At 40.3% G+C, this 26,025-nt stretch overlaps 3 protein-coding genes and 1 long non-coding RNA gene across 5 annotated transcripts in view; all 4 read right to left on the reverse strand.

Moving 5' to 3' along the window:
• The window catches only part of LOC134193170 (uncharacterized), a 5,972-nt gene extending 2,029 nt beyond the window's left edge, over positions 1 to 3,943 (reverse strand). Inside the window, exons 1-2 of one of the 2 annotated variants that reach the window (XM_062661972.1) lie at positions 2,603 to 2,700; positions 1 to 2,525 (exon numbers count right to left, since the gene is read on the reverse strand). The exon at positions 1 to 2,525 is cut by the window's left edge and continues 1,559 nt beyond it. In XM_062661972.1, the coding sequence (XP_062517956.1) occupies positions 1 to 2,525; positions 2,603 to 2,661 (2,584 nt within the window). In that variant the 5' untranslated portion in view covers positions 2,662 to 2,700. The other variant, XM_062661971.1, reaches the window with a different exon arrangement.
• Positions 1 to 6,461, reverse strand: part of LOC134192948 (uncharacterized) — a 10,380-nt gene extending 3,919 nt beyond the window's left edge. Inside the window, exon 1 of the long non-coding RNA XR_009971991.1 lies at positions 5,659 to 6,461. This is a non-coding gene — a long non-coding RNA (uncharacterized LOC134192948). The remainder of the gene's footprint in view (positions 1 to 5,658) is intronic.
• A 3,191-nt stretch (positions 6,462 to 9,652) lies between these two features.
• On the reverse strand, positions 9,653 to 12,618 carry LOC134193356 (uncharacterized). Its single transcript, XM_062662191.1, has 5 exons — positions 12,219 to 12,618; positions 10,983 to 12,159; positions 10,805 to 10,924; positions 9,989 to 10,753; positions 9,653 to 9,929 (listed from the first exon to the last, which is right to left on the reverse strand). The coding sequence occupies exons 1-5, from the start codon at positions 12,384 to 12,386 to the stop codon at positions 9,847 to 9,849; spliced, it is 2,313 nt and encodes a 770-aa protein (XP_062518175.1). The 5' UTR covers positions 12,387 to 12,618; the 3' UTR covers positions 9,653 to 9,846.
• A 566-nt stretch (positions 12,619 to 13,184) lies between these two features.
• LOC134193003 (coiled-coil domain-containing protein 148-like) lies at positions 13,185 to 25,942 on the reverse strand. The gene is made up of 9 exons (XM_062661780.1): positions 25,858 to 25,942; positions 25,020 to 25,800; positions 24,528 to 24,672; positions 20,958 to 21,164; positions 20,640 to 20,899; positions 20,011 to 20,128; positions 19,898 to 19,948; positions 13,618 to 13,707; positions 13,185 to 13,545 (listed from the first exon to the last, which is right to left on the reverse strand). Exons 1-9 carry the CDS (start codon positions 25,910 to 25,912, stop codon positions 13,399 to 13,401), a joined length of 1,854 nt encoding a protein of 617 aa, XP_062517764.1. The 5' UTR covers positions 25,913 to 25,942; the 3' UTR covers positions 13,185 to 13,398.
• Positions 25,943 to 26,025: the final 83 nt, after the last annotated feature.

Consider the following 26,025-nt stretch of genomic DNA (forward strand, 5'->3'; position numbering starts at 1 on the left):
TCCCATTTGATAGTAGCTGTGCCGCAATGCCACTGCTGGCGACAGCAAGGGCGACAAATCCTCTTGATCTGAGGCGTGCCAGGGAAAGGTTAATCAGGTAGGTTTTACCTGTGCCACCTGGGGCATCAATAAAAATAATCCCTCCTTGCCCATGGTCCACCATATCTGTAATGCGAAGGTCAATGTTGCGTTGGTCAATCGTCAAATTCGTTTCATTTTCGTCTACAAATTGTTGCAGTGCTTCTCTGTCATAAGATTTTTCTCTAAGTAGGTCAACTGTCAGTCTGTCTTCATGTCCCCTGTTTACAGGCGGCAGTCCGTACTCTTCAAGTTTCTGTCCACTCATCTGCTGTACTAATTCCTGTAGTCGAAAGAGACACTCGTTGTACATATCATCACTATAGTCCATGTCAGGCTGTCGAGCTTCCCTCCTACACTGATGCAGTATGTCATCAGTCATATCATTTCGATATGCAGACCATATGGCAAGAGGGTCAGCAACATCACACGTGGTCAATATAACAGCAAACAGAGCACGTAGTGTAGATGCTCCGGCTCGCATGGCTGCCTCTTGCATGGCCATGGTCCAATGCAAGTCTTCTTCCAACAAACCCATGCAGTTACATGCTTCGCGAAAAGTCTGGCACTTTCGTGCATCAATCGTAAGCAAGTCATCAAAAGAGCAAGGTCCCCGCTTATGGTGAAGCAGAAGGCGTAAAAAGAAGCATTCCTGTTGCTTAGGATGCACGGCGTACACTCGACCAATGACCTCACTTTTTTTAAATGAAGTTATTTGACCATCACTGTAAACAGCTGTGCCAAGCCTTCGAGGGTTCCACGTTTTGGTGCCTGAATGAAATGTAAAGTACTCGGGCACATTTACATAAAGCAAATTTTGAACAAACCTCTGGTCGGGCGTAGCAAGCTGGTCAAGATCTGGACGATACCGAGCGCAGAGATCAAAAAAAGCTGTCAACGTGGTTTTAGGTGGACGTTGAGCAAGAGCAACAGCATTTTGATCATTGTAAACAACCCTCTGCCCATTTAGTAGGTGGACATGAAGGTTTGTCACTGCTGGATGACGATCGTGAATGGTAAAGTTCAGTATTCTCCAGCAAGCTTCACTGCAACTGACGTATCTTGCTGTCTGGTACAGATCTATTTCATCGATAGGTTGGGATTTTTCTAGCGAAAAAACTGCCATGTCCCTGCCCTTGTTGACATACTTTAGGACATACTTGATAGACTTGACACTTGTACAAAGCTCTACGTTGATATGACAGGCAAACATTCGGCAGAGGTAGGGAGAGTAAGGTACTACCCATCGATTGTCTATACAGACATCGTTACCTTTGATCTTCTTTATTCCTTGATGGCCACAATCATCGGGTTTACGTCGTCGATATGATGGATAACCATCATGGCCGCTCTGAGTATCACTTTTAAACTCTTTCGGGTAACGTTTCGTGCATGCTCCATCTCGCATGCAGGGTGAGTGCTTGTCCATGCGACCGCAAGGGCCATGAATCATGTTTGTCATGACTATATCAAACAGCACCTTGTCAGAGTTAGGGTCAGGCAACTCAGCGGAAATAGCGGCATCGATGTCATCAGCATGAATGCTGTGCTCTGCAGGTAACCAAACTAAAATATGAGCATGTGGCAGACCACGTTTCTGCCATTCAATGGAACACAGGTATGCAATAGTCTTGCCGAAGATGCAGTGCTTGGTCAACTGTTTGATGAGTTCCTTTCTTTTTAGGTTAAAGACACGTGCAATTAGGTCTGGACGATGTTGTGCTGTCTGCATGGGCAGCAGTTCATCAGTGATTTCTTTCCAGCCGGGATTGCACGTCATTGTGATAAAAAGAGAAGGCCTACCAAACTTTCTAACATAGCACATGGCATCCTGTGTACGTTCATGCATGTACCGTGGTCCTCCAGTATAGGAGCTAGGTAAGATCACCGTCTTACCGATGTTTGTTGGATCTCCATCACTTGCCAGAAGTGCATCTCTCAACTCACCATATTGTTCAGCTCGAAGTTTTGTTTGCTCTCGCCGAAGGAAGCACAGCCGTTCGGTCTCTATTTTGGCGTACATGTCAACAACATATTGTTGCATCAGTCTCTGACACCGTAGCAAGATGTTAAAGTCTGCACCACCTCGCATCATCAGTCGATACGCATAATGTTTCATCGCAGATACTTTGTACTGGTTTGGGACTGGTTGGTCAGGAAAATAGTATCCATCATCTCCATGTGGAAGTATGAGAGGATACTGCAAAGCATCATAGCTGCGATGAGTTTCAGCTATTCTTGTAAGGCTGCCATCAGACTTACGAAGGACAATGTCTCTCTTTCCATGTTCTTCTGTGACCATAAGCACAGCTACCTCATCACACATTGGAGCATTAAACCGCCCTCTGTGTTCTCTAGGAGGCCTCTTGTCAGCATGAATCACAACCTTGTACTGCTGATCATATTCACGGAGAACGTCTTTGGCTAATTTAAAACTCTGCACATACCTATTGATGGCATGAAGCATGTTTTGTAAACCCTCAATGATATTTATCCTCAAACCAGGAACAATGCCTTGTCTTACTTGTATCTCTCTCTCCACATCACCCAAAAAGTAGATTTGAGCAAATTTGGATTCTTCATTAGGCAAAGGGCACAGGCTTCCAATGAGGTGGTACACTTGACCTTGCACTTTGAAGCAAGGATTCCATCCATGTGTTTCCTTAATTTCATTGCAACCCATTGATGTCATCTGAAAAGCTGAATTGTACTTGCGAATATTTGTAAGGAAATGCCTAGACGTTTCTGAGTCACCTAGAAGCAATGATTTTAGCAAGAGCGGTGGATCTTGCAGAGTTGCCAGTTTCACTTTTCCGCTACTGCAACACATGCCAGGTGCTTCTCCTTTCCACTTCATAGCGCCGCAGTTGACACACACGTTTGTCATAGAGCCAATACAACACGGAAGTGGAGGTTGTGCTGCATCATAGTTCAGAGCTGGTGGAATATTCGGTTGCTGTCGCACTCTTGTTGCAGTATGTCTTTCTCGATCACTGTGAAGTCGTCGCTGTCTAGCTAGCTCATCTTCCGCTGCACGCGCTGCAGCAGTTCTGTTGCAGTGGGCGGCCAATCGTTCTTGTCTGGCTAGCTCATCTTCCGCTGCACGCGCTGCAGCAGTTCTGTTGCAGTCGGAGGCCAATCGCTCGTGTCTGGCTAGCTCATCTTCCGCTGTACGCGCTGCAGCAGTTCTGTTGCAGTCGGCGGCCAATCGCTCTTGTCTGGCTAGCTCATCTTCCGCTGCACGCGCTGCAGCAGTTCTGTTGCGGTCGGCGGCCAATCGTTCTTGTCTGGCTACAATGTGTTCATCTACGCGAGTTCTAGCAGTGGTATCACGATTAATCTGAAGTCGTCGCTGTCTGTCTAACTCGTTTTCGTTCGCGCGAGCCGTAGCGCTTCTGTGTCTGTCGCTGTCTAGTCGCCATTGTCTAGCTGCCTCACCTTGCTCAGCACGCGCTCTCGCCACTCTATCTCTACCGGAGTCCAAACGTTGCCGTCTAATCCGTTCCCCGTATATAACGAATGCCGACTCTCGTCATTTCGACAGTCCCGCTGAACGTCGTCTGTTCGAAGACGTTGCTGGCGTTTCGGGGAAGAGGTGCATCAAACACGGCAGCTCCGTATCTAACGAAGTCACGACGCGTACCGACTGTCGTCATTTCGACGGTCCCGCTGAACGTCGTCTGCTCGAAGACGTTGCTGGCGTTTCGGGGAACAGGTGCATCGAACACGGCAGCTCTTCGACGGTCGCAGACCGGCAAACGACTGTGTGCGTATTTTTTCGAGACCCGGATATCAGCAAGAATATCTTCCTTTTCCCGACGTCGTCGGCAATAGACGACACGCTCGGCGCGTACCGTCCGACGTCGGGAACGGGCAGTCTAAATTCGGTGGAGACACGATGCGTCGATCCGGAGATATTCGCGCGCGAGCGGAAGCGAGCGCGATCGGCGGGAAACGACGTCGTCGTGGGAGAAGTCAGGAAGACGACGGCGGTCTGACTTTCGACCTCAATGAATTCGGCGTGCGCGAGCGAAATTCGGCCGAGATCGGACTCGCCGTCTTCGAGAGACGCTCGTACGTACGGACACACAGACAGACAGACACACAGACACCTCTCCTATATATATAGAGATATATATATATATACTATATAATATACTGTATAATATACTGTATAATATACTGTATAATATACTGTATATATACTGTATATATACTGTATAATATACTGTATAATATACTGTATAATATAGTGTATAATATACTGTATATATACTGTATAATATACTGTATAATATACTGTATATATACTGTATATATACTGCATAATATACTGCATAATATAGTGTATAATATAGTGTATAATATAGTGTATAATATACTGTATATATACTGTATATATACTGCATAATATACTGCATAATATAGTGTATAATATAGTGTATAATATAGTGTATAATATACTGTATATATACTGTATAATATAGTGTATAATATACTGTATAATATACTGTATAATATACTGTATATATACTGTATAATATACTGTATATATACTGTATATATACTGTATAATATACTGTATAATATACTGCATAATATACTGTATAATATAGTGTATAATATACTGTATAATATACTGTATAATATACTGTATAATATACTGTATAATATACTGTATAATATACTGTATATATACTGTATAATATACTGTATAATATACTGTCTAATATAGTGTATAATATACTGTATAATATACTGTATAATATACTGTATAATATAGTGTATAATATACTGTATAATATACTGTATATATACTGTATAATATACTGTATAATATACTGTATAATATACTGTATATATACTGTATATATACTGTATAATATACTGTATAATATACTGTATAACAACCAATGCCTAGTTTGAAATATAATGCCAGTTGCCAAAATGCATATCCAATGTATACACCTTTAAGTGTCACAACACAATGACTGATACCATCAACTTAACTAAGTCATTAACTTAACTTAACTTAATTAACATAATTTAATTTAAACCAATGTTAGCTCTAAATATAGATTACCTCAATAATAGCTAGCTGTGTGACAACCAGCAGTGTTATCAATATGTCGTCGTCATCATCATCATATTCTATGCATTAGTAATTAGTATGTTGTTTACATTAAATGATCCGTTTAGTAATGATTATTAGAGTACAATATTTTGTGTACGTGTTTATCCAACTAGGTAATGCTTAGTAAATATTGTGTACACACACATATCCTATGCTGTTATTTTAATTGTATACTACCCTATTAGAGTGTTTATCTGTTAATAAATCTTTTTAGTAACTTAGTAGTTGTGAAATAGAATTAAATTACCTGAGTACTTTGCACTTTTCTGCATATTATACAATTAATTGCACACAGGAAATAAATTTGCAATAAATAGTACATGATTTGATGTATGCAGTGAATGCAACAGTGTCAATATTGACGCATAAATCGCACCCAAAAAAAGATTTTATGAAAAATGAAAATTTGCTTAACTGCGAAGAATAGTAATTATAAATGACTTTACCTGTCGCCTAATTTATTGAAGTTGATTTGTGCCGAGAAAACCACGTTCAGCAGACGACAAAAACTGAGGCCCCCTTTCAATAAACGGCGCAGGTTACTGCTCGAAAGGTGCGCAAAAAGACAGCAGTTCGTTTATGTCAAAATCGCGGTTGCAAGATGTCCATTGACTGCCGAGCCTCGTACTACCAGACCACTGAAAACCGCGAGGAAGTGCATACGGGAACAGCCAAAGCCACACCCAACGGGGCCCAAAAAAAAAATTCGCCCGCTCTACGCACTGCTGACACCCAATTGCAAGCCACTGCCGACAGCAGCTTGTGATGTTTGCCGGAGGTCTTGTACAGCGGTGGCATATTTGGCACTGGGAGAAGCTTCGCTGTCGTTTCTGCCAGTCTTCTCATGCGTCTAAGGTAGCAGCCTCGTTCACGGTGACGGTGCGATCATGACGGCACAGAGTCAACCGAGTCTGCATGAGCTATATAGCTATACCCGAGGTACTTGGCCAGCAGCACACGACGTCGTCTGGCTTAAGCAGGTCTGCAGTGACAAGAGAGCCATCCGCAAGGACGGAAGCTCAAGATTCAAGTCCAGAGGTGATGGAGGCACGTACGCGCGCATGTGAAGAAAAGCAAACCAGGCATCTTTGTTTCTAGTTGCTGTGTACTGCGTGTATGAATGGCAGTTAATCTAGAGTAGCCTAACAGAGTTTGAACGAGTTTCAGTATAGTTACTAAATTTGTTGAGTTTTAGATTTAGTTAGACCGTTGCAATTGTTAGAATTATATGTGGTAATAGATAAATTCATATACCATGCATATGTACTGTGCTCATCAGCAATGGCCGATCGCGCCTGAGATTGATTATTTTTGGGGAAATCGGAGATTCCCTTCTCGTTAGAGCGGAAATTGCAAGAGAGCGTCCTCAAATCGAACATCCACTCCGCCCCTTCCAATCAGCAGCACGTCTTGGAATGAAAAACGACTTCCTACTGCGTTGAGTTATGACTAAGGCACGCGTTTCACCAGACTCCCTGCTGCGTAATTCGCACAAGGCTGTTTCATTTTTCGTTCTTGCTGCGTTCAATTTCGTTCTTGCTGCGTTCGTTTTTCGTTTTTGCTGCGTTCAATTTTCATTCTTGCTGCGTTTATTTTTCGTTCTTTCCGCGTTCAATTCTTTTGACATTCAACTCAACCAAATATAATCAAAGATAGAAACTTGAAATAGAGCAACGAAAATGAAAAATGAAAAATGAAAATCAAAAATGAAAAATGAAAATCAAAAATGAAAAATAAAAATTTGCTTGCCGAATTAATTTTTTTAGCAAAATAGTTGAAAACCTTTGACAAAAAAATTGAAAAATAAAAAATGAAAAATAAAAATTGTAATTTGAAAATTGAAAATTGAAATTTGAAAATTGAAAATTGAAATTGCCGGAAGGGTCACGGACCAATGTTACAGGATAATGTCTGCACTCTGATAATTAACACAGAGGCTTTCAGTGTGGAAGAACATGGATGCCATGGGTTCCTGAGATCATTCTGGACCACCTTGGTCTGCAGGTAGAACAATAGACAATACCAACTGCAAAATAGAGCACTACTGTGCTTGCATGTAATTCATAAGTGAAAGTGACAGCAGTCACCAAGATCTTGAGTCTTCACTTGAAAACAATAACACGTGGCAATGACATTATATGCACACCCCAATCAAATGACACATCATCTCATATCAAGTAGAACCTTTCTTTGCGAACTTGAGCCAATTTAACACCTCATTACGTGATCTAAAAAGCCTATGATATAAACCCTATCAATGTTGTAACCAAGAACTTCAGCAGTAACAGCATGCATAGACAGCATGATAGACAGATTGGCTGGCAAAATGCTCTTGAAGCGAACGCAAGAGCCAAGGATCTAACAACCTCCAATGAAAATTCGTAACTGACATGTCAAAGGTATGAAAGCATGATAGGATTGCCTCAAAGAATTACAAATTTAGATACTAGTTTCCTTCTAAGGGCACTACATGTAAAATCCGTAAAATCCTATGTGACTGCAAATTCCGTAAATACAGTAGTCTGTAGTCGTCAGAAGGTACAGATATAAAAGTTATGACAAGTAAGGTAAGTAGTAATGTTAAGTTCCTGTATAAATGTTGTAGGCCACAAGATTGATTTTGCGTTATAATTAGCAGTTGCAAATTCTGTTGCTTATTTCTGACAAGACCTGGCAATTGCAAACATAAATTACACTGTTCTGGTAAATACTTCTTTCATGAATGTTTGGTGTTTCTGATTGATGGTTTGTTCATTTGTCTGTGGTAGCAAATACCGCTTGAAATACCACTTGGTGATCCAACTGCATAGAGGGCATGGCATATTCCACATAACTACAGACTGTAAGTCATTATAAACAATTACATTGTTACCATTATTTCATCATTTGAAAAATGATGGTATGTACTTATTCATGCTCATCTCCTACATCACAATCACATCCATAATTACACACCCAGAGTACTGTTGCACATGACTGCTGCGTAAATGTAAAGATTGAGGTGCACGTAACTGCTGCAAGTGATTTAGGCAAAAAATTGTGATGGAAGATGAGCATGAATAACTACATGCTGATCCCTACATACCCATAATTTTTCTCAAAATGTTTACACTTGTTTCATTCATTTTTAGATATGTAGATGAGGTGGTTGTTTGTCTCACTCCAATATATAGAAGTTCCATAATGGTAACGCACATACATCGGTGATTTTGATCTCAAACTTCTCCATCAAGTTTTGTGACTAATTAACGCTGACTATACCTATTATATATTAAAGAGGGGTAATACATCACTCCATATGAAGTGTTGATACTGTGAGTACATGTATGTGGTTGAAGGTGGAAACGGGAGTGCAGCTTGGGATTGATACTTTGAGCTGATGTGTACGTTTAATAACATTGATTGCATCAATAAACAACTCCCACACATCATTTAATTACAGTCAGCACTCATGAAAGAGATAATCGCTTACATGCACAGATAATCAAACAGCACGCTGTTGAAGATAGTCCTACATGTTCAACTACACAACTACACGCAACTGTAAGCAGAATGTGGAAGTGGCAGCTAACCTCCCAAACAGTAGTCACATGTACACAAGTGACTGATAAAAGGTGGACTTTGCACAGTTCTAGCTATAGCTAATTCCCTGGACATGAGCAAATCGTTTTGTATCACTCTCGTTGTTGTAGCTGCTTTGAGTGAGGCGCTAGCGTGGCTGATAAAAGTGAAATGTGAAAGAATAAACCGGATTTTTACATGCTCAGATGACTTCTGAAGTGATTAGTGTCAGCACTGGTAGTCTGGCTACCATTCAGAACTTTGAAGTCGAACGCTAAGTGGCTCCGAGATATCTGGGAGATCTGGTTTGGATACATTTGTATGGGACACCATTTTAGATTCTTCTTATCCTACACAAGGAGTGCAGTAGCCTGATACCCTCTACATTTTGAGTATACCCCTCTACATTTTGAGTATGCCCATCCATATATATAAGTGGTGTGACTTTTACAAAGTCCCGTTTCTAATGGCTCATAGCTGAAATGAAATTAATGATAGGGAAAGTTTGGATGAAAACTTCAACCCGGGGTCTGATATTTGAAACACAGTGAGTTTATACTGGTTGTCGAGTATTCACACCAAGACTAATACCGCGTTTACCAAGATAGACCAGATACATTTCTTCAAAGTTTCCATTACTTAGCTCTAGTAAGATACTTAATAAAGGCCTCATTTTGATGCCGATTTGGTTTTCTAGATCAATTTCTACTATACCTGGCATGGTTCTAAAGTCTCAAGTGTAAAGAAGTATTAGTGACATGTTAACTAGACATGCTCCTACCATCCAAACTACAAGACTATCGTAGTCAACCAGGTTAAAGGCAAACTGGTCATATCTACACACTCATCAGGTTGCAAGCACACTCCATTCAGCAGGGCTACAGCTAATGCATTCCATGCTATATTTCCAATCTTAATTTCCAACATATTTTCTGACATGAAAAAATACAGAAGTCTTAGCAAGATGTACATGTAGCTAAACGCACTGCCATCCTCAATGTATGTGATGTATACATTTCGTAAGATGGAACTAACCGTGTCATGTGATTCAGCAAGACGACATCTACAAACACTTAAGAACAGCCTTTCTTCCAAGTTTCAAATGATGAAAGATAATCAGAGAAAGACGAGCCCCAAACATCACCAACCTCCACACCTATAGAAAACCAACAATTTCTAATGATTGCTACTGCACAGCAAAAGTTGTCTCAATACCAGGACAGCCACTCTGATATGGACCAGCAGCAGTCACTCCGTCATGGCAGCAACCGTATGTTGTCTCAGAGCATGATGGTGATTTATCAGTTGTTGTTGTTGTTGTTGTTGTTGTTGTAGCTTCACTCGATGTGGGTTCTCCACTTGTCGGTGTGGTGACATATATCTTAGTGCTAGTAGGAGCTATTTGTGAAGCTGTTGTTGCAGTTTGTGAGGTTGTTGGTGGAGTGGTTGTTTGTTGAACTTGACAGTATGTACTGTTCACCGGCATCGTACAAAATTCTCCGCAATAGCCAGTAGTAGTGCAATCACAGCTGACTGTATCGTAGTGACTTACACATATCCCATTGTTCTGGCAAGGGTTAACATACTCACATCGATCTGCCGTACACTCAACAAATATTGATCCATTGACAAGTTCTGTTTGAGTTGGAGTTGACACGCATTCATCTATGTAATCATTATACTGAATTTGAATTTCTTTTCGACAGCTGACAAATGATTGATGTGCTGCATTGAGCAACCAACACCGAGCACGAGCCTTCTGTTCAAGTGACAAGTGTGTTATTGTGGCTCTTCGAGTTGCCATCAGATTACTGCTTCGAGCTGATGATGTTACAACTAGATTGTCACATAGAGGCTCACCATACGTATAAGTTGCTGGTGTGTCTTTACAGAAATCACCAACACGATCTCGAACATAATCAGAATACGAATTGCTCTCCCGACAAGGATTCTGACATTTACCATAACATAATGACTGACCTAACACCAATACATTAGTTGATATCTACAGCAATAAATTCGTAGACTTACAAGAAGGAGGTTCATCCGAGTCATCATCACAGTCCAACCAGCCATCACAGTACCAGTTGACAGGAATGCACTTTTCAACTGTCAAACATCGAAACTGATCACCAGTGCAAGGTGCATTATCTAAAAGAGAAAACAGTACTTCACAGCACAGTTACTGTGCCTACTGGTTTTTATCAACCTGTTTGTGTTTGACATTGAGTCGTTTCTGTGATACCATGGCTGGGGTGCCACAAACCAAAGTTGTGTCCAATCTCATGCTGTAAAACTGACCAACTGGGATTCAATATTGCCTCTACGGCTACAACTGACAAACCTACTTGCCACGGAAACGTTACTTCAAAAGGAAAATAGGCAAATCCTTCAACAGAAGAAGCAACAAGATGATCACCAGTCAACTGATACAAGGTCTGAAATAAGTCTGATGGAGCAATAATAACATTAAGACTGTTTGGCTCCAAATGAGTTTCAAAGCAGCTAACAAACTGATCTCTAGAGAAACAATTTGATTTGATAAAACTGACAATAAACTGTACTAAGATAGATTCGTTATCAGTTCTCCTGTTATAGACCCAGATAAAATAATCACCATCTTCAGGAATGGTAAACTCAAGATTAATGCCCAGAGAAAGAGAAACATTACTGATAGCAGTTGAAGGAAACTTTTCAGTTCTGAGTGTCTGCCGTTCAGGGAATCTGTACAACACCATTTCAGTAAAGTCAGAATCACTTGATGCAATAGAGTAAAATAGAATATCTCCCGTTCTTTGGTGAGCACCATATGCAACGGAGACATCCTGGTCTGCGTAGCTGAGGATAGCATATGAATTCGAACGGACCGTCACTCTGTGAAAGTAGATGTGTCCTAAAGTATGAGGCGCAGTCTGTGTAAAGCAATATGGGTGTGGAGACGACGGATGTTGACTAGTCGCAACCCTGGCTAGTCGAAGGTCAGAAAAAGAAAAATTGGCGGGAGCAGCTTTCTCCTCACTGCAGCTAGGGCTGTCAGACGTCGAATAAAGCATGTATTTCGACGAAAAGTTCAAGCCCACGACTGCGTACGACTGTGTCAGCTTATCCAGAGCTGCCTCGAGATCTTTCAGTGAGACGTCATAGTTTCCATTCCCATCAGGCAACAAATGCCAAGTGACGTTTACATTTAGCTGTTCGCTCTTGTTCTTGTACAGGTTTCTGATTTCTGGATTATCGCAAAGTCCGTCCGTCGGACAGTGGCCGCATCCAAGCGTGTCGAACGTCGATGACGACCGCCTTCCGCGCAAACTACTCGCTCCCGACCGCACGGTCTGCGTGGGAACGTGCGTGCCGCATCCGTCGCCATGCTCGTCCGAAACCTGCAGCTGGTAAACAAATCAAATCGTGAATCAAGATACCGGGGACGTACGCACTAGTTTGAGACCTTTTCATGTCGATTCGGATTCGCTAACAGTTGCAGCTCTTCTCGATTTAGTTCACTCAATGATTTGGCACCTCTCACGCCCAGCTGATGCCAAGAAGTGATGGCTACGAGCCACAAAAGGCAACAGCAATATTCCATTGAACTTAAACAGCGCAATGAGTAACGCATGTCAACTGGACGTCGCTTCGGCTTCTTATGACAGAGAGATACAGCAGCTCATTGGAATGTGGAAGGCGGAGCTAGCTGACACTTCCCTGGCTTTGTGTGTAAAAATAGAGACCGATTACTCTTTGCTACAGTACAGACCACTTTTGTTTTATTAACCACGGCATCCAAATTCCTGTGGTTTTAGGATTAAGTAAGTGATGTTTACCTATATGGTCTTTGGTGCGACTGAGGTTGTCTGGCGACTCATATGTACATGTACAGTACCAGTAAAAAATGTACAGTATTGTACGTACACTGCACTGCACACACGTACTGTACGGTCGCGTGACGCACGTGCGCTCCCGACGTGTCACGTGCTACACACATACGTGTACAACCGCGAATAGCTTTACAAGAAGAGTAGAGACTACTGCTACCTTGATACTCATAGGTAGCCTTTTATGGTGGGTGGAGTTTGTGTGGGTTACCAGGTTTTTACGTACAACAAGATGCAGGGTATTTTACAATGGTAGAGAACCGAAATAGGCGTATCTGCTATCCAAAGAACCTAACAATCACCACCGGATGTGTTTGCAGTTCGTAGCTTGTGTGGGTTACCAGGTTCTTGCCCTATAAGGGAAAGGGTCACCCAATTGCGCATGTGTATTCTATAGCACCAGTTGCTTTCATGGCAATAATGATTTCCGAGTACTCAATAAAGTGGTGTGTTCAAATTAAATTTTATCACTGAATGTGTTACAAGAGTACTTTCACTTAGCTTCCTAGCTTATACTCACTACAGTACTTGTACCAAATAAATCATTGACCACTGGGAGATTCCCATGATGGATGCTATTCAATTGAACATTGACAAGGTATGATGCAAACCAATGGCCCAAAAATTTACAGCAAACATGTAGTTTTGAGCTCAAGAAGACCAATCTTTAGAGATAAAGATACTAGCACAAACCTTACATTCCTGACCAAAGAGTTTGTCTAAATAGCTGGTTTACATTCCTCAGTTGTAGATTCTTTAATTTTTGAACAGCGTTGATTCCTGGTCTCTACGTGGAGGCTGAAATGGTTTGATTTGAGCCAGTATGTACTTTGCATAATCACTTTGCAACATGTTGGCATCACGCAATGCAGCAGTTACTCTAAAACGCATGTCCGAGGTCACCTGTAAACAAGATTTCATGTACTTGATACACACACTCATAAAAGATGGTAAATTATATTTGATGTTGTCTACCTGCTCATCCGTATAACCATTAACAGGAAACAGTGACTGCTGCAGATCCAGTTCTTTTCTTGTAGCAAGAGAGAGTTTAGCAGTCGAGGCCTAAAAGATGAACAGCTCAAATTAAAAATTGGTAGAGTGTATCTGTAAAATTTGCTACTTGTATTGATAGCCACAAGGTACAACATGCTGTTGGAAAAGAAAACATATCGAGCCAATAGAAGAGCACTATGTGATACCATGCAGATTAATAAACAAGCAATAAAACAGCAAAGTATGTACGAAGAAGATTAATTAGTGATTAGAAACACCGTTAGCAGCATTGTACAAACGTTCTGACCGAAACTGTGCACAGATACAACTGTTCTTATTCTATGGTCACGTGACGTGTGGCCAGTTCACAAGCATGTATTGAGGTGGTGTATATGACGTACTGCACGGTAAGTGTGCAATAAGTTACTTCCGGTTATTATCGTATTCTCACTTATTGCACAGTTATGGTAACGCACGCATACTAGAGGCACGTATTCATCCCAACGCTCTACTTATGCTATATGCAACTAAAACATCTAAATTACAATGTTTCCTGAAATGACAAACTCAGTTGCAGCCTACTTCAAGTGACTATTGAACGTGCAGTTTGATAGGTTCGCGTCAGAAAACAGCTGATGCAAGAGACAGGTTCCAATGCTCGTCTGCAGCTCACAAGCCAAAGCATTTGGGAATGTAATGGTACAGAGTGTGGAGCATTCATTGCCTGCTGTGATCGCCAAATACGCCACTGTCTCATAGTTTGGCTTCCATCTCAAGGGAACTGTATCTGCTTGCTTCGTGGCTTCAGCTTTTTCATTTGTCCATCAGGAACTTTTCGTACAAGGCTAAACTTTGGATTGATGAAGAAATTTAGCCATGATTGGCCGTTCCCACTGAGTAGAGGTGTGTTTGCATTCCACAGACAATGGACTATAGTGTGTCTGGCCGATGTTCTTCCCCTTTTTTTGAACGAGCATCCATTATGAAATGCGGCATCCAATAATTTAGTTGGTCAGTGGAAAAGTCTCCAATCGATACATTACATCGGCCTGATTTGCCCATTCGCTGAATATACGCACGGCCCACGCTGTACCTTTTTGGTTATTCGCTGGAATACCTGCTGCAAGCAACTTCTGTACGTCTTCATCTGTTGTAGCTTCTCTAAATCTCCTAGTTGGTTGAATGTCGCTATCGTCATCGTGGTACATCATGCTACATCCTGCATCACTGACGTGCAAATAAGCAACGCAACTTTTTTCAGAACAATCAGGAGATCCTTTCTTTGCCTGGGCTGATTAGCTAAATTATCAGTTGTTAGAAAAATTTCACACCGGCCTATGCTACAACAAGATGTGACTCCCATGAGACAGACGATGCATTGTATATATATATATATATATATATATATATATATATATATATATATATATATATATATATATATAGCCATCTTTGCAAATATAAGTATCTGATGAGATCAGCAGAATGTTGACAAAAAGGATTATTGAGCAGATAATTTATTCTGATTGATACCTCCTCTTGGATGTCGAATGTGGTGATTGTATGAAAGAAGTCAGGGGATATCCGACTAAGACAAGTAAACAAGGCTGCTATTCTAGATACGTATCTGATTCCTTCTCTGGAAAAGTTAATGTCAGAATTTAATGTCTCAATTGTACTCTCCAAACTGGATTTATCTCAAGGGTATTTGCAGATTCCTTTGGACAAGAGCAGTCACAGTATTGCTGCATTCATAAGTCGTGATGGAGTACATCAATTTCGATGAGTTCCCTTTGGTTTGGCATTGAGTCCTAGTGCCTTCCAAAACATTATGAAATAAGTTTTGAAAGGGCTTGAAGGAGTGACTGTATATTTGGACGGCATAGTAATACATGACCCAAGCAATGCAGAACATGACTACCGTTTAGAAACACTAGAAAGACTAGCAGACCATTATCCAACATTAAACAGTAAGAGGTGCTCATTTGGGCAAACAGAAATTAAGTTTATGGGCTACAAAATCGATGTCAGTGGCTTGAAACCAATCCATTCAAAAATTGAAGCAATCGTAAACATTCCAACTAAAACAAAATACAGAAGAGCTCGCCTCATTCTTAGGAGTTGTGGGATACAGTATTCGAGAACTATGCTGATATAACGACCCCTTATTAAGACAACTTCTGAGAAAAGCTGTGCCTTGGGTCTAGACAACGACATGTGAAGAAGCAGTAGACAAATTGAAAAGAAAGATCTCATCGCCATCTGTTTTGGCTCATTTTTCAATAGAAAATGCAACATATGTCACATGTAATGCTTCAGGAGTGGCAATGGGAACAGTGTTAACCCAGATTAAACAAGGCATAGAAAGCCGATAGCTTTTGCCTCACGGGCATTGACAGAAACAGAAAAGAAATACTCGGTGGGAGAAAGAGAGACTCTGGCTTGTCTATGAGTGTGCGAAAGGTGGCACACAAACTTGTATGGCCGTCAATTTGGATGGCAAACAGGCCACCAGGCATTAACGGTCCTATTGTCATCAGGAGGATCAAGCCATCAACCTCTTCAAATTTACAGATGGTTCGACCGTTTCAAAACAGTATAATTTTGAAGTGCAATAGAGACCAGGCAAACAAAATCAGGTTGCAGATTTTCTTTCAAGGGCTTCAGGTGATTTGCAGAATAAGGGATGTGTTGTTGGCAGAGAAACGTTCCAGGTGATTTGCCAATACTTGGACTCAGTATTCGCACCAGAAGAGTTGATACCAGAGTCAGCGAAAGATCCAATACTACAGTACAGAAAGTCAGAGAGTATCCAGTGAAAGGATGGCCATGAGATTTGACATATAATCAGCTCAGCAAATTCTACAATGTTCGAGATGAGATTTCTGTTTGGAATGATGTTTGTGTAGCACGAGGAAGTCGAGAGATAAAACCAACAAAATTAAGGAAAACTATCTTGGATTTGGCACATGAAGGACATTTGGGGATGGTAAGAATAAAACAAACGTGTCGAGAAACAGTGTGGTGGCTTGGTATAAACCAGAATATTGAAGAGATACCACAAGTGAATGGCAAAGACAGCGTAAATGGGGATAAGGAACAAAAGAATGCTACTTTGAGGAAAACAACAGAAAATACAGCAACAAGGATTAGACAAGAACAACGCAAACTGAAAGAGAAAGTGGATACAGAACAGAATGCAAAGAAGTATACTTTGAATGAGGGTGATTTGGTGAGAATTCAACTTCCAGTAAGAAAAAAGCAAGTTGAATCTAAGATTATCTGAGCCCTTGGAGGTGGTAGAAAATAGAGGACATAATGCCTATTCAGTTTGCTTGAGTGATGATACAAGATGGCATGCTGGTAGATTGGTATCGGTGCCAGCAACAACAATGACAGATGGGACAGAAGAGGAAGTTGAATTGCCAAGAGTGGAGACAACTATAGGAAGCACGGGTAGCAAGGTCACTGAGGGGAAAGAACAGCTTCCTGCAAGACCGTTAAGATCATGAAAGGTCCCAACATGGCACAAAGACTATGAAATGTTTGACGTATAATAATAGATAGTATACCCTCTATAATGTTGTAGAGAGGGAAAGATGTTGTGTGGCTTCATACATAAATTTTAGACAATAAATGTACTTTCATGGTAATTCCTCATAATTGAATGCACCCGGGCAAAGCTGGGCAAAGTAGCTAGTATATATATATATATATATATATATATATATATATATATATATATAAAGTGGTCCCATGGGTGCATCCATTTTGAATTTTTGTTTCGTAATGGCTCGTAAACCGCTGTTCCTTTCTGCTCCTCCTTTAGCACGTGACCTTTCCTCCTTTCGAAAAGCAACTGGTGCTCTTTGGTGCCCTGTACTTTGCTTTGCGCTGAGGTTTTTTTGAAAATCATGACATCACAAAAAGTTTGTTCCCTATGCGCTCGCAAACCGCTGCACTTCTTCGCTTCTCCTTTAGGACGCGGCCTTTTCTCACTTGGAATAGCAACTGGTGACGATTTCGGTAGTCTGCGTCCTATACTTATGCATTGCTGGCGTTCATCTGTAGTTCTTGATGTCATCCTATGACTTTGCTGCGTCACCTATTGTGACGTCACACCTTTATTGTGGCGTCACAAACGCTCTGCTGTCTTGGCTAAAGCAAAGCAACAAAAGTTGTCATTACGGCAAACCCTCCTCCTTTTCAGGGTTATGGTCATGCAAGGATTTCTAACGGATGTTAATATTTTACAAAAATGATAAATACTGTTTGTGAATTTCATTTTTGTGATTTCCATAAAAACTACATAAATACAATGCAGTCGCTTTTTGAAGCTGTATTTTGTCTGTCGCTGTGTGACATTCTGAAAGTATACAAAGTACTTTTGCGGGATGGCGCTTATAAAGTGCAAAGAAATCACTGGGCGCAGTTTTCTTGAAATGCTAACAGCTATGCGTACATGACTCTGACATCTCACTACCAAAGTCTCTTAGCCTGTGCTTTGTACAGACACGTTCACTACACCTGTTCCGTGCACCGACAGCAACATCTTTGAAGTGACGACGTCCAATGGGCATGTTGAAATGCTGAGACTTTAGATGTGACTTGGTCATACATACTGAAAACAGGTTTATCTGAGAGTTTGGGGTGTCTCTGCTTAGATAACCAAATTTTACCATGCCTGAAGAGTCTAGATGCTGCAATTGTGTTAATTAACTTAATTAATTGGCCCCTGGCTAAGAACAGGCTACTGGGCTCGTATATATATATTGAAAACTATTGCTTTGAAATCAACGACATTCTCTGGAACTGCTTTGAATGAAGCTCTTTGAAATCTCTCTGAACAGTTATCAGTTAAACTCTGGGAGTACAATGCAAAGCGAATTTTAAGGAGAATTGCATTAGAGTATAATCTTGCGTTTTCTTCTTTACATGACACTATGATGTATTACTAAGTTTTTAGATGTGGGTGTTAAAGATATAATGGTAGCGTGTAGAGTAGCAGTCAGTCAGTCATTCACGATAATGGGTGTTGAGTTTCCTGATTGAGTTATTAGCTAAATAGAGTTGTGTTTCACGTACACCTGGCTGTCTACAGACATAACAATCAGTCTTAGCCTAGTCAATTAACTTAAGGACACAACACCCATTTAGAAATTCATAAATGCATATTATTTGATATGCTCTTATCACCAATGCTGTAGGGTTGAGTTCTTCAATAAGAGCGAGTATCAGTATCAACCATTTATGCTACAAAGCTAATTCTTACACCAACCCTCTGTGCTTGCAACGAAGCAGGTCCATGACTACTCAAATTTGTCATTGCAGTGCACAGGCCCCTCTCAAGGGACCAAACCCCGCGTAAAGTTTCTCGATGACACAAATGCGACACCTTCCAGTTCATTCGAACACACGCCCACACCAGTCCCGTGTAGAGACTGTACGTGTTCTCACCCTTTCCAATACTTCCAGCGTTCGAAGAGTTCTCGCCGATTGAAGCTGCTCTCCTACTGCTTGCACTTCTCTCTAAATTCTGATTGCATTTGCACCGAATCCAACCTACATGTTTCCTGCACCGAACGCTACACGGGACTGGTCGATTTCTACATTAAATGTCCACCTCGGCAATTGTGTACAGCACATATGCTTGCATACACCGTTACCAGCAAAATGGCAGCGTTTGTTACCTCGCAACGAAAGAATGCAGCAATTGCTTAGAACAGAATCTGTCTGTATCCGGATGTAGTCTTAGAAATTGTTCAGTTGTACTTTTAGACAGTATTAGCGATGATATCGTTTCATAACAATCAGATAAAAGAATGCAAGCAAGTATAAAAACATTTTGAAAAATGAGAAAGATGTAGGGTTGTCGTACAAAAAAGAATAGAAACAAGACCATGTAGGGTGTGCTGTGACATCTTTCATAAATTCATTCATACAGACTGAGCAATGCATCATCCCTACATTTCCCCATTTTCTTAACACTGTGTTTTATACCCTAGAAATGGTGCATGTAAGGATAATGTATTTATTGCTCAGTCTGTATGAGTGAATTCATGAAAGATGTCACAGCACCCCTACATGGTCTTGTTTCTATCCTTTTCGTACGACAACCCTACATCTTTCTGGGTTTTTCAAAATATATTTTTACACTTGTCAGAAAAGCAATCTCAAATACAAACAGCAATTACAAGTGCTGCATCAAAAGTCTGAATGGCACCATGGCAACACATACACAAATTATGAAATAACTGACCTCAGTTGACTGCATCATTCTCACAGGGTTGCTCTCTGCTGTCACACGCACCTATCAGAAACCAATACTGACTACAGTACCCATAATAATGCTATATTCCAAGTCCTACACACTTTCTCGCGTAGCCTTTCTAGCTCCTGTTCTTTCGCTTCTGATTGAAGAAGTGCTTCTTTTGATGCTTCTTCTTTAGCCTGAACCTTCTTTGAATATTCATATTGCCTATATTCCACTCTATAAAAGCAAATGAAAGATGTGAGATGAACGTTAGCAAGTATCCACCTAATATAACAGAGTAATGCAAGACTAAAGATTTGATCCTTATCCATCCAATTTTATGCAGTTAACACAATAATTTAGATTATTAACCAAATGCACACACATCAACAAGAACAAGAACAACAACAACAACAACAACAACAAATACTGAAATGTGATACAATTTGTCAGTGAAACTATAATCTTTCCAGCCATATTGCAGCACTAAAGTCTATTCGAACAGTTATGGTCTACCCCTAAATCACCATATAGTATTGTCCATTGTATAGCGTTAAAAGCATCAAACAAACGTTAGCCTGCCACCCAGATAAACAACAACAACAAGACAGTAAATGCTCCGTTGCCATCATATTAGCGGAAAATACCTAATAATTTCATTAGATTAGCACAATAAGCTTGCTAGAAAAGATTGTTAACAAGTGCAGTAATAATTGTGAGGGTAACTTGACTTGTCTCTTGTGATCACCTTTCCTTGTCTCTTATGGCCTGTTTAGACATTTCAGCACACAACTGCAACAATCTTTCTCGATCCCTTGTTTCAGCCTCTTTCCTCATTTTCTCACCCTGACTGTAATACTCATCCAGTTTCTGCCGCTGAGCTTGCCTCTTCTGTAGTTGCTTCTCCTCCTCAAGTTGCTTTTTCTTTAGTTCTGCTTCATTTTGACGACTTTCAATAGCAGCTTTGATCTCCAGTAATTCCAATTTCTGCTGTCTTAATTCAGACACCTAAAAATATACATAATTAACATGAACTAAATATCAAATTCATAACCACAAATCCAACCTTATCTGACAAATCACGACAAATTTGTTTCTGCATATGTCTAGCCTTTGCAGTTTCATCAGCTTCCTGTTGTCTCCAACATGCTTCCTCAAACACATGACTTACTTTAGTCAAGAGATCATGTCTATCACGTGACCAGGCACTTCTGAGAGCATGCCTTCTTTGAGTATAGTACTGACGTGACAAATACCAGTCTTCATGCTCTACCTGCATAAAAACACAACACACATCAGTCTCCTATCTACCCCTTTTCATAAAACAATTGATTTCCCACATTTTCATTCAAACGCATTTAAGACAATTTGTAATTATCTTTTATAATATACATGATACAGGCTACGCACCTTAACTCATGTGCAGATTGCCATAAATTGATAATTAAATTGCCATAATTACCGACAAATCAACATCAATTTCAAATTACTGCATCAATATTCAAAATAATGTGCTGCTCAGTTGATTACTGGCAAACTTAATCATGACATCACGCACTGCTGTCAATGGTGTAAAAATGTTAGAAAACAAGATGATCAGCTGTAGTGTAATTTCGGCATTGTTTATCACTAACACCAACTAGATAGAAGTTGCCATACATAATAACTAATGTCCTGTAGTTGAAGCAAACTAAAATGATAAGTAATAGACTAAATGTTAACAGTCTAGCTAATAAGAAGCGATTTCAGAAGCTGCTATTACTCTACCAGCTGATACAGCTGTAATGAAGAAATCCTTGAGCCAATAGTTAAGTAATCAACTTGCTGAAAAGGCATTTGCCAAACTCTAATACCACAGATACCGAACATGAAGAAAATTGACATTCATACGGTAATATTTAATAATTTTCTATAACAAAATAAACATACTTTATCGTACCATATTATAGAAACTGAAGCTGTGTTAAAAGCCTTCCTTCCACAGCTATGTGGTCTCTAAAACCCACGATCACCTTGTCGCAAAGTACCTACTCTAGGTATTACAAATATATACGTCAGTTTGATTCTAAGAATGCTACTTGTAAAACCTATCTATACATAGTGACTGTCATTTCATGTGACCCCAAATTCCCTAACATCTCTACAATAGTCGGTAATCATCAAAGTAACATGATCTATCGCATACTGGACATGAATATTGCCCCTAGCAACTCAACGTTAAGTTCACGTATACCTGTAATTATAGTGAGTCAAGAAAATGATTGCTTTTCTGTTAGCCATTGCAGATGGGTATGTTTCTGTTGCTTTATTTCAAACGAGAGCCAACAATTGCAAAATGAATCAGACTGTTTGGTGCAAAACTCTCGTGAATGTTAGTGGTTTACGATTGATTGTTTGTTCATTGTCTGTGATTGTCATATATGACCAAACACAAATACTGCCTTGAGATTAAATTATTTTGACTGCACTAAAGGCGCGACACATTTCTCAGCATGACAGGACGTAGTCACACATCCACTTGCAGAGTCATGCAGACCAAAAGTGCTTCAGCACCTCTTGAGTATGCTACTCACTAAGTAAGGTGACTTTTACAAAGTCCTGGTTCTTACGGCTTATAAATAACATTATAGCCTGCACTGCCATCAATGCGTGTCAGATATTTCATATATTTTGCATATATTTCAATTTATGAATAACCAGATTATCTGTCCATTGTTACCCGGGCAAACTAACACAAATTCACGTGTATAGCACTATAGTTAGTCCAGAATTAAAGGCAGTTGAGGTTTCTTTGGATACATATGCTTATGAAATTGACACCATTGGAAAGTCCATCACATGCCGGTTCCGCCTATGATATTAGCAAAGCCATCAGCACAGACGTCTACCCGCAATGATATTATTTAGGCTAGACTGACACCATGATACAGGAAGTTAATACGGGAAAACATGCACGTATGCAAGCAAACAGCTTTGTAGAACTTGTTAGCTAGCGGTCACTGTCTCTGTTTGTAGTCAATTCCTTGTCCTCTTCACTTTCAATAAAGTACAACTAACCTCAATGTAAGAAAAATGGAGATAGTAGTAGTTGATACATCATTTTGTAAAATGATCATGGAAATATTGGTCAGTAATGCCCTATTGACACACTCATAACTGCCTTTAATTCTGAAAGGTACTAAAACTCTCAGATATTGGGTGGAGACAACACAAAATCCCGGATAGCTTGTTCGCCATATACTACAGTATGTGACGAATTCACGCATAGCAGTAGCAGCTATTTTGACATTCTTGTTGGATGGTGTCACTCTGAAGATGTTGCTGCCATTGCATGGAACGTGTGTAGCAAATGTGGCAGCTACTCAAGTCGTATACACAGTCAAACAAGGTTAGCCGTATTTGTTAAAGACCCGCCACGGACGTGTATAATCTAAAAATCTTGCGTTTATCAATGTCACTGGTAATAAATGACACGCTCAGTGTGTACCATCCGAGGTCAGAAATGGGCATTTCAAATTTGTTTTTTCCAGATGCGCTGTTATAGAGAAATTGAAGCGTAAGAGGATGCAGGTTTGATTAGCAAGAAATCACATCATCCCAAGACAACTCTGGAAGACGACACCTTCACTGTTTACCACTATTGGATCGGCATGTGTGAGAAAAAATTGGTGGAACTGCAACTCGCCGTTTCGAGATATGCTTTTACACACACACACACACACACATACACACATACACACACACACACACACACACACACACACACACACACACACACACACACACACACACACACAGGTATGCATGCATGCCACACAATATGACATGCATACACCCACCCACACCATACACCCACCCACACTCCATGGGATACTCCATCCCTGCTAATTGTTCAGAACGGGATCTAATTGAACGGGATATAACTCTGAATGAAATACTTAATGAGAACTCTGTCCGTGGCTGCTAATTCTTCAAAACGAAGAAAAATGCATGTGAATGAGATATACATGTACTTCATGGTACATTCTCAGAAAGAGATACTCATGCAACAACAAAATTTGATACAACATTAAATTAATTAAAATAAAAATAACTATTAATCTAATCTGCCCATGCAGAGAACGGGCTATTCAGCTAGTAATACTATAAAACCCACACAGAACATGCAGCAGACCTATTTCACTACGTTTGGTAGTGATGCTATGTACATACCTAAAGGGCAGCTAACCCTTTTATGCAACAAGTTATTGTGAGTTCTTCTTTTCCTCCCATTAGAAACCTGTAGTCAATCCATAAGCATACAAGTACATACAAGTACATACAAGTAGTCAAACTGTCCTGACACTAAACTGATGTGTGCACACAACTCTAAGGATGATTACCTTCTATATGTTCAACAGTCACTGAGTGTTTAATAGCAAGTACTTCAGTTTAATAAATGACTTTCAGCAAAATTTATTATCCTTGGATGTAAACTATAATTAATGATAAGAAATAAATGTCTGACAAACAAGCATTTACGTCACACACGCCAAATTACCTCTTAAAACAAACCACCAAATTTGCCATCACCCAAATGTTCTAGTGTCATGTACAGTTAACACATGCTATCTGACAAATTCAGAAAAGAGCTTACCAACTGCTGTCTTGCAAGGTGAGGCATTTCTCTATGAAGTCTATCTAGCAAAAGCTTTCGTCGTTGAGGAATATCTGCAGGATATTGTTCAATGATATAACAGAAGTGTAGATGATCAGCATGTGACCAGCCACCATAAGCAGAACTAAACAAAGCAAAAACATCAGGTAAGAAATATTAAGAAATCAACTGATCTGCAAATCAAGTCCATGCCAAATCACATATATGGATCTTCTGCCTGCTGTATACCTGTATGAACTGGGCATAAATCAAGCAAATCTTACAACTTCCATAACATGCATTTATCCAGTACCTAACTGTAGCCTCTTTCAAAACGTCTAAATATAAGCGTTAAAAGGTAGAAAAATGTGTGCCTGCACTGGAAAAGGTCAAACACAGATTTGTTCACTGCTATCAGACATAATTTCAATACTTAATTAAACAAAGCATACACACAAAATGCGTGCAATGTTAGCCTAGCTCTAAACCAACCTGAGACAGTGGTGGTACTTTTGCTTCAAATCTTCAAGATGTACAAGGTATTTTCCATCCAGCCGATGAAACTCTTTTATGACGTCAGATCTCAGTGACTCATCTGGACAACTCCATTTCAAAACCTGGTCAGGCACACCAAAAAGATCTTCATTGTCTTCAACATTCCAACTCATATCTTCTGTATCGTCAATTTGACACATCTTCATAGCATCATGCAACTCCGTTTCTAATGCTACTTGCTCTGCTAATAAAAGACTCAACACACTTCCTTGCTGTTCCGTAACCGATGTCAGTACTTGTTGTATTTGTTTGCCCGTGTTGTTCACGTCATGACCACTCTTACCATCTCTAATCTCTTTCATTCGCGTTTGCAAGTCAAGTCTGAGATCAAATAATGGCTGCACTGTATTTTGCTGAAACTCATCTCTTTCCGAATCTAGCACCTTCGCGAAAGCTCTCGCATTTCTCATGAATTCACTCAAATCTGAATGAGTCTCGACTGCTGCCCGCATGAAATACTCCAACTGTTTCTCTATATTTCTTTTTAGTTCAATCAATCGTTGATTCTCTTTGTACCACACCATACGGTGTCTTTTCATAAGCTGTTCTTCACGCCCTTGTGTCGACACGCAAGCTAAACGTTTCAGCCTTCCTAGCGTTGAGGCTGCTTTCTTTCTCATGTTCTGTGCCTCTGTTTTCAAAAGCTCATAGTCGACTTCTTTGTAAGTGCCAGCAGATGTAGTCTGCCGGCTCAAGAAACGATTCACAAGTCTATCTGCTGAAAAGACAGAACAGAATTATACTTGTATATGTGCATTTTTTCACGACTACAAACCAGTTGAATTAGCTCTATGATCAAGAACAAATTTCTTCAAATCTCTCCCACTCATTCTAGCGGCCAGTTGTATGGACCTCGAGTGCCTGACCTTGAGTCGCGAGAGCACGTGTGTACAATCTAGAGCTATGTCGCTATATTGTATAGTGCACAGTACATTAAGAATTG

Source organism: Corticium candelabrum, chromosome 17, assembly GCF_963422355.1.
Source record: "Corticium candelabrum chromosome 17, ooCorCand1.1, whole genome shotgun sequence".
Classification (NCBI taxonomy): Eukaryota; Metazoa; Porifera; class Homoscleromorpha; order Homosclerophorida; family Plakinidae; genus Corticium; species Corticium candelabrum.